Source organism: Brassica oleracea, chromosome C9 (assembly GCF_000695525.1).
Source record: "Brassica oleracea var. oleracea cultivar TO1000 chromosome C9, BOL, whole genome shotgun sequence".
Classification (NCBI taxonomy): Eukaryota; Viridiplantae; Streptophyta; class Magnoliopsida; order Brassicales; family Brassicaceae; genus Brassica; species Brassica oleracea.
Window position 1 is genome coordinate 34,543,595 of NC_027756.1, and position 9,461 is coordinate 34,553,055.

Sequence of the window (9,461 nt, forward strand, 5' to 3'; positions counted from 1 at the left end):
TTGCAAATGAAAAAGGGCCTTTGTTATATTTCAGTCATTTCAAATTTGTAACTCAAAAGGCCAATTAGCCCGAATCTTCCCTACTTATTTTTTAATTAACTTCAACTCAACAAATAATACCAGATCAAGAAAAAAGAACAAAAAGGTAAAACTGGGTCTAAAGCAATTAAGAGGTGGAAACCTTGTTGTACGATTTGATTCTCCTACTTATCTCTTTCTCCAACTCTTCCTTGCCTCCCACTTCTTCCACTTCCTGCACCATCCCAAAACCAACCCCAAACCATACAAATTAACAAACTCACGTGTTAAAATTAAAAATAACATGCAAATAATTTTCTTTTCAAAGGATGTTAGGTCTTGCCTTGGGTCCAAGAAACAACCCATATGGTACACCTTTGAATTTGTCTGTGTGGTGTAGCTGAAAACCATATTTGTTAAATTAATATTGTAAACCGGATCAACAGATAGTAATTACGAAACTAAGAAAAAGTCAACTAGACCATTGGATTATGGTATTAAACCTGGTGAGCGGCGGCGACCTTCCGAAAGTAAGGGACATTGGCAATGGGACCTACAGGGAATCTCTTGTGCACAAGTCCATCGTGAACGAACATATAGGCCATTCCAAACACTGTTATTCCTAGTCCCTGCCCATGTGTAAAACCAAACTTTAAGAAAGCCAGCTACTAGAAGAGGTGGGAGATCTGTAAACCAACCCAGAAAGGTCAGAAAATGGAATGGACTCTAGTCAAAGGGAGGGGAAAGGATTGGTGAATCTGGATGTGGGGAAAGGTGATACGATGGAGGGGAAGCAGGAGAGCACGATTCTGAAAAAAGCTAATCAGTCTTGGGTTGAGAAGGCTCAGGATAAGAAAAGTTTGAAGAAATATAAGGTTGAGGTATCAACAAAAAAAGGGAAGCACAAAGTGGATATTCCAGATAGTAATTTCGGAGTCTACGCCATTGTGGGAAGATTTTGTGGTTGGGAAATTTCTGGATTTGGCTCCTCATGTTGCAAAGGTGCATATGGTGGTTAATAAGATTTGGCGATATGGTGATCCGTCTATGAAGGTGGATATCTATGAAGTAAACGCTACAACTATGAGGTTTAGGGTCTCTAATCCGAAAGCTCGAGAAAAGATTCTAAAATGGGGTATGTGGAATACTGTTGGGGTTCCCATGGTGGTCACTAAACGGACTCCAAAGACAGAGGAAGAGAAACAAGAGGACGTATCGATACCAATGTGGGTTCATCTGTTGAAGGTTCTGTTGTACATGTACTCATGGGAAGGGCTCAGTTTTATGACAAGCACTGTTGGGTTTCCTGATAGGCTGCATCCAGAGACTGTAGCGTGCACTAATCTATAGGAAGCTAAAGTCTTTGTGAATGTGGACGTTACAGAGATTTTGCCAAAAGAGATCGAGTTTCAGGATGGAAAAGAGTTCACAATTGGATTTCACTACCCTTGGTTGCCCTCAAAATGCAATCTCTGTGGTAAGTGGGGTCATACGGAGAAGGTGTGTAATGAATGGGAAAGATAAGAGAAAAAATGAAGGCTCTCCTCGTTCTCAAAAGAGCAGAAGTGAGGATAACAACTCTAAGAGCAAGAAGGAGTTGATGAACATGGGAAGAAGGTTACAAATGAGACAATTACAGAAAGTGGAACTAAGCAAAGAGAAGGAAAAGAGATAGAGGAAGCTCAGGTAAGCACTGGAGAAAATAATTGGTCGTTGTTATCTCCAATGAAAGTGGGTAGGGGCAGGTGCAGTCCCCACAGAGAAATGAAGCAGAATATCAGATCAGCTTCGAAAATATTCTGTTTTAAATCTGGATGAAATTGAGGAAGGCGAAGTAACAATGGATGAGCAAGAGGAAGAAACAATAGACGGAAAAAATGAAGATGGCATTTCAGAAGATGAAGACGTTGATGTTCAAGAACAGACAAGGGAGTTGGAAAGTGATTTGTTGGAGGATGATATTCTTGAACAACAAGAAGCAGACAAGGGTAAGGCAGTTGCTGAAGGGTTTGAAGAGAGCGTAGAAGGCTAAAGCTCATGATGTAAATCCGAAGGGAAAAAGGTCTTCTAGGCGAAAACAATAATAATGTCGAGCTTCTTTTGGAATGTGCGCGGATTCAACAAACCATTAAAACATTCCATCGTGAAAGAGTGGCTCAGGAACAATGAGATGAAGTTTGGTTGTATCTTGGAAACAAGGGTGAAGAAAAGGAAGGTAGATAATATAATGAAGTCGAATTTCAGAGATTGGTCTCTTATGACCAATTATGAATGCAGTCAAGGTGGAAGAATTTGGGTGCTGTGGAGGGATTCAATAGTTATGACTCCAGTTTACAAAACTGATCAAATGATTACTTGTTCAGTGGGGATTCGTGGCGAGGAAGAATTTTATTGTACTTTTGTGTATGCTAGTAATCAGTCTGAGGAAAGGAAGGTGTCGTGGGGAGACTTATGCCATCATCACAAATCTCCTAGTTTTAAAAACAAGGCTTGGATGATTTTTGGGGATTTTAATGAAATCTTGGAAGGTGAAGAGAGTTCGGGATTCACTGACTTTGGAAGAGTGCCGGGAGGAATGAGAGACTTTCAAAGGGTAGTTCTTCATTGTTAGTTTACGGATATGGCTTATCAGGGACCTCTTTATACCTGGTGCAATAAGAGAGAAGAAGGAGTTGTCTGTAAAAAAATGGATAGGGCTCTATTGAATGATGTCGCTCTTCTGCGGTTTTCAAATGCTTACTCAGTTTTTGAGCCAGGAGGGTGCTCGGATCACATGAGATGTAAGATTCAGGTGTGGTCGCCTAATGAGAAGATAAGAAGACCGTTCAAATATGTGAATGCAATTGGTAGTTTGCCAAGCTTTATGCCTATGGTGAAGAAGTACTGGGATAGTACTGAGAAGTTATTCCACTCCACTTCAGCGTTGTTTCGATTCTCCAAGAAGCTCAAGAATTTGAAGCCTCTTATCAGAGAAATGGGTAAAGCTAAGCTAGGTAATCTGACTAGAAGAGCTAAAGAGGCGTTTGAAGTTCTTTGTGATAAACAAAAACAAACTCTTTCCAGTCCTAGCAATATTGCCATTCAAGACGAAGCATATGCATATGCGAAGTGGCTTCATGTGGCCAGCCTATAAGAGGATTTCCTTAAACAAACGGCAAAGCTGCACTGACTGAATGTCGGAGATCAAAATAATAAGACGTTTCACAACGCTATAAGAACTCGCCAAGCTCAGAACACTATACGAGAAATCAGATGTCAGGATGGAGGCATAGTTACTACGCAATCTGATATAAAAAAAGGAGGCGGAGAGATTTTTCTCTGAGTTCATGAATCTTCAGCCTTCGGACTATCAAGGTACTTCAGAGGAGGAGCTTCAGGACCTTTTGGAGTTCAGGTGTACTTCAGGGGGGATTGTAATATGTTGGAAGCAGAAGTCACAGAGGAGGAGATAAGAAAGGTGTTGTTTGCTATGTCGTCCAACAAATCTCCGGGGCCAGATGGTTATCCATGTGAGTTTTTGAAAACAACATGGTCAGTTATTGCCCATGACTTTACAGTTGCTATTCAGTCGGTCTTCATATTTGGTTTTCTGCGAAAGGGAGTTAACCCCACGATTCTAGCTTTGATTCCGAAGAAAATAGACTCTATGGAGATGAGATACTATCGACCGATTGCTTGCTGTAATGTCTTATACAAGGTGGTGTCGAAAATTATAGCCAATCGTCTTAAGCTACTGCTTCCGAGGATGGTTACAGAGAACTAGTCTGTGTTTGTTAAGGGGAGATTACTAATGGAAAATGTATTGCTTGCTTCAGAGTTGGTAAAGGAGTACCATAAGGAATCGATATCCCCAAGATGTGTAATGAAAAGCGACATATCTAAGGCGTTTGACTCTGTTCACTGGCCATTTATTCTGAAATGCTTGGTGGCTTTAGGATTTCTTGAGAAGTTCATCCATTGGATTAAATTATGCACCACAAGTCCTTCGTTTTCGGTTCAGGTTAATGGGGATCTTGCTGGTTACTTTCAGAGTCCAAGGGGCCTGAGACAGGGTTGTTCCCTTTCCCCTTACTTGTTCGTAATTTGTATGGATGTTCTGTCAAGGAAGATAGACAAAGCGGTACAGGAGAGGAAGTTCAAATTTCACCCGCGCTGTAAGTCTCTCCTACTCACTCATATCTGCTTTGCAGACGATCTTATGGTGTTTGTTGAGGGATCTAAAGAATCAGTGGAAGGTGTCCTCTCAGTGTTCGATGAGTTTGCAGTTTGGCCAGGTCTGAAAATCAGCATTTAGAAGTCCACAATATATATGGCTGAAATTTCTGATCATGAGAAGATGAGAATCTTAACATACTTCCCTTTAGATGAGGGTGATCTACCAGTAAGATATTTGGGTCTCCCCCTAATGACTCAATCGATGAGAAGACAAGACTATCAGCCGCTTTTAGAGAAAATCAGAAAAAGAATAAACACTTGTACATCTAGGTTTCTATCCTACGCTGGTAGGCTGCAGTTGATCAAAGCAGTGCTTATGAGTATTGTATCCTTTTGGGCTGCTGTGTTTCGCTTGCCTAGTAAATGCATAAAAGAAGTGAATCAACTTTGCTCTGCATTTCTTTGATCGGGGCCTGATCTGAAAACCACGGGGGCTAAGGTAGCCTGGAGAGAAATCTGCACAGAGAAGAGTGAAGGAGGGCTTGGGATAAGAGATCTTAAAGAGGTCAATAAAGTATAAGTTTTGAAACTAATTTGGAGAATGCTGTCGGGTGATTCTTTGTGGGGAAAATGGATTCGAGAGAATTTACTAAAGAAGAACAGTTTCTGGGCAGTGAAGAAAAATACACAAGTTGGATCCTGGATGTGGAGAAAGATGTTGAAGTTGAGAGATGTAGCAAAACTTTTTTATAGGAAGAAGTGGGCAATGGGAGGCACACCTCTTTCTGGTATGATAATTAGTCTGAAAGAGGAGTTCTCTTGGATCTCCTGGGGTATAGAGGAATCATAGACTTGGGGATTAGCAGGGAAGCAACGGTAGAAGAAGCTGTGTTATGTTTCAGAAGGAGGAAAAGACACCGTATGCAGCTATTGAATGATATTGAAAGTGATTTGAGTAAAGTTAGAGAGAATCGGGACTTCTTGGTGGAGGATGCTAGCTTATGGAGAAGAGATTCGGGGTTCAAGAATAATTTTTCGACTCAAGAGACTTGGAGATTAATAAGAGAACCGAAGATGAAGCTTCTTTGGACTCGAGGTGTTTGGTTCTCCCAAGCTACTCCAAAGTTTGCTTTTATAACTTGGTTTGCGACACTAAACAGGCTCTCTACTCTGGATCGAGTTGCTAAGTGGAGTATAGGAGTGGACACGACATGTGTGTTGTGCAAGAATGCAGAGGAATCACGAGATCACTTATTTTTTTGAGTGTTCCTATACTTCTCAGGTATGGGAGCATCTCACTAAAGAGATCTTGGGTGATTCTTATTCAAATGGTTGGAATGATATTGCTTTACTGCTTTCTGATGAAAAAATGGAGAAGAGGCGATTGTTCTGCATTCATTATGCTTTCCAGGCTGCGATATATACTCTGTGGCGTGAGAGAAACAGATTGAAACACGGAGAAAAGTTATTGCCGATGGTTACCTTGAAGAAACTGATTGATAAGAGGGTTAGAAATAAGCTTAGCCTAATGAGATCGAAGAGGCTGAAGGGCATGGAAGGAAGATTGCAGTTTTGGTTTAGTACAAGGATATAATTTTTTATAGGCTTTACTAATTATATAAAGAGTTTAAGTTGTATAAAAAGTTAAGCTAAGGACACACTTGGATGTACAGAGGTTTTTTTTTATGAATAAAAATTTAACATTCATTTAAAAATAAAAAGGAAGGGAAAGCATGTATAGATAGAGGTAATCGTAACTCATAATTTCTTTTGGCTTAATATCACTTTGCAATACTCTATAGATTCCTTCAAACTTGTAACAAACTATATAGCTTTGTGCAAAAAACAAAACTATATAGCTCAAACTCTGTATACATTGGTTTCATTTATTTTAGTGCATCAAATTAGTTCAACAAAAAAAGTCAGCTGATTAAACTCCAATATGCAACCGTGGCTAAACCGCAGGTCAATGAATTTTAAATGTAATAAATTTAGTTATAATTGTTTAAGTCACGTTGAAAACATCTTACAGTTTACGACAATCATAAACTATTCTAAATATACCTATCTCTGTCTAACGAAATTTCGTTGAATTTACTGATTTAGTAGTTTAATCTACTTTTACTAAACCATGTTTCATGTTCTTTTGGTTTCTGTGAGATAACTAAAACTAAATACAGTTTTCTAAGAGTCAAAGACCAATCAAAATATATAACGTTTCCGATATTGTCAAAGAAGATAAAAAGAGGGAGAAGGAGAAGGACTTACCGCACCGAAGCAGAGACCCGGAACAAGTCCTTTATTGAAGAATCCATAGTAAAGAAGACCAATCGCAGGAACCGCGTTTATTATAGCAAACACATCGTTTAACTCAAACGCTCCTTCTCGAGGTTTGTGATGAGACTACCCCAAACAAAAACCGGTTTAAATTCACAAAGAACACTTTAAGTTATTTTTGTAAACCGGAAACAAAAACAGTTACCTCATGCATGTTCCACAACGAAGTGTGCCAGAGAGCTTCATGAGCCCATCTTGCCCAGAATTCCATCCCAACCTATAAACCCAAACATTTTTTAGTGAAAGATATTACAAAAAATATGGTAACCGGACTACTCGACGGATACATTCATCCGGATCGTTAAGGACAAAACTTTAACTTACGACGGCACCAATTGAGAAAGCAAATGTACCAAACATTTCTGATACTGGTACCTCACCTCCCTAAGTCCAAACAAAAACCAAGTCTCAGTTTCAAAATCCTGTCGGAAAATATTGAACATTTTGATGAATTTTTGTGTTCTTTTTTAACCTTCATTTGCCAATAAAATCGGTAGTAAACGGACATGATTGCCATGGAAGTAATGCCGAAGCTCGACATCATAGCAGCGATTAGATAAGTGAATCTCTCCGACTTCTTCCTCTCCTCTTTCTCAAGCCTCGACGTCGTCAAGATGTCGGGACAGCTTTGTTTCTGATCTTCAATGACAAAACAGATGGTGATGTTCTTACATCTTCGAAAGGTGTTGAATCTGAGAGACGGTGGGAAAACGGCGGCGGAGATAGGGTGGTGACTGAGGCGAGAGTTAGAGGAAGAGAAAAAGCAGTTGAGTGGTTTGAGTGTTACGGCGATTGATGAGAGTGCTGCCGCCATAGAAGGGAGGTTTATGAAACTCGAAAGAGACATATAGAGAGACTGTGTCGTTGATGTATGGTCGGGCTTACAAACAATTATATGCAGAGAAGGTACAGTTTCTTTTCTTTCCTCTATGCGCTATTTCTGTTTGTGGTAATAAATCTTGGACTATATAATATATGGTCTTGTCATTTAAATTATTACATGTATCTAATTTATTGTAACCATATATTTTAAGTATTTTTTTTTCATTTTGGCTAATTATTTTGTATTTGAAGCAATATATATTTTGTATTATGAAATCCTCCATCCTAAAATAAATCTCCCTTTTTTACTTATTTCTTTCTAGTATTCTGTAAGAAATTCTAAAAGCAGTGATAGAAGGTTGGAAAAGCTAGATATTATAAATGAATATAATTAGAAATTTGACAGAAAATTACAAATTATATGAAAAATATGGAATGAATAATTTCTTGTATAGTTTAAAATAAACTAAATAATTCATATTATTTGTATGTTTAAAACATGTGGAAATTTAGTTATCGTTTTTGGTTTAGAATTTATTTTTTCATCACGATTCACATGTAATTATTTTAGCGAATATTTAAGCATATTTTATTTGATATGATTTCAGCTGCATATAATAGTCACTTTTTTTAATATTTGGACAATTAACAAGAATTAATGATTCATCTCTATCGAGTTTCACGTTTTTAGATATGACAGCACGAAGTTGATTAGGTACCGTATTACTCTGGTCAACCATAGAATCTAGGGGGAGGGTGTTATTGGAACCAGAATTTGGAAAAAGTTTAGTGATTTTAGAAGTTGACAGATTTTTAAAAGTTTAGTAGATTTAACAAATGTTTTCTAAATCTCTATCAAATATTTTGTATTGATTTCTATTGATTGTTATTGATTATTAAGTTGCACAATGTATGTTTTCAAAATGTTTATCCTTCTAATGTAATATACAAAATATTGTAGAAATTTTCAACAATGAATCTACATGAGACACTAGTGTATTATTATTTGGGGGCAAATGCATTTTATAGTATTGATTCTTTGTGTTATGGTTTTCTTTTTTCTTTATTATGAAAATAGTCATTTTATTCTTCATATTACGTGACAGATTTTTATAAGTCATATTTTCATTGACATTTTTTTTGAGGCATCACTCTTACAAACGAAAGATTATGTTTGAACACACCAAATACGAAACTAACCGACAAAGAGATCTTTTGAAAATCACAGGTCAAACCAGAAAAATATATCATACGGTATGTGAATGTTTTTATTACTACACAGGTTTCAGAAATATTATGAGCAGATATGATGTTTTCAAAGTCTAGGTTTATGAGTAAAAATATAACGAATTTAGCTCCCAATAACCATAGAATTTAATAGAATAGCAAAATCAATAAAAACTAAATTTTTTCAATAACAAAAGATTTGAATGAAATTTAAAACTCTTTAAACCAATAACAATGGATTTTGGAAAGATTTTAAAAATTCATAAACCAATAACAATTGATTCTTAAAATTTTATAATTCCTTAAAGAATTCTTAAACCAATAACCCCCCCAAAGAGTACTTGGCCAAAAAGATAACCGTTTGACATTAATAGAAACACTACTCTTTTATAAAATCAATAAAGATATGATGTTTGTTTTTATTCAAATAAATTGATATATAACAAAAGCAATTACACAAGCAATTACACTTTAGTATTTAATAACAACAAATCTGTTAGGGCAAAGATGACACCACAATAAGGTAATGCAGAAGATAAATCAAGAGACAAACAACTACAAGCAACCCTTAATCTTTATTAGAAATCGCTTTGTACACTCTATTACAAGTTCTGCTTAATCAGCTTTACACAGTCTGTTACACCCTAACAACTGCTACTGAAAGATTCCTAAGCTACCCGCTTGTGTCTCTCTTCCGTCGATTACTTCAGCCACTGCTTCAGCACGACCCAGAACACTTCCAAGAGCTTCTCTCTCTTTCTATAAGATCAGCCTCTGTGTCTCTGTCTCTATACAGACGACCCCATAGCTATCTTATAGTTATTCTCCATGTTCCCGAAACCCTAGTCTCCAATGCAACATGTATAGACATCTTCCATAACAATAAGTGCAACTTTCCTTTT

General features: G+C 37.3%; 1 protein-coding gene across 1 annotated transcript; it reads right to left on the reverse strand.

Annotated features, from left to right (window-relative positions):
• Nucleotides 1-7,357, reverse strand: LOC106316293 (beta-carotene 3-hydroxylase 2, chloroplastic-like). Its single transcript, XM_013754168.1, has 7 exons — nt 6,983-7,357; nt 6,835-6,894; nt 6,656-6,727; nt 6,442-6,576; nt 522-647; nt 362-418; nt 1-253 (listed from the first exon to the last, which is right to left on the reverse strand). The coding sequence occupies exons 1-7, from the start codon at nt 7,355-7,357 to the stop codon at nt 167-169; spliced, it is 912 nt and encodes a 303-aa protein (XP_013609622.1). The 3' UTR covers nt 1-166.
• Between the last annotated feature and the right edge of the window lie 2,104 nt (nt 7,358-9,461).

What these genes read in the sequence shown, in the direction of transcription:
- LOC106316293 (XM_013754168.1), bottom strand. Translation starts at nt 7,357, where the DNA reads ATGTCTCTTTCGAGTTTCATAAACCTCCCTTCTATGGCGGCAGCACTC. An exon ending in GATTTTATTGGCAAATGAAG is followed by an intron (nt 6,895 to 6,982) that starts GTTAAAAAAGAA and finishes GTTTGGACTTAG; the next exon opens with GGAGGTGAGGTACCAGTATC. An exon ending in CTTTCTCAATTGGTGCCGTC is followed by an intron (nt 6,728 to 6,834) that starts GTAAGTTAAAGT and finishes TTGGGTTTATAG; the next exon opens with GTTGGGATGGAATTCTGGGC.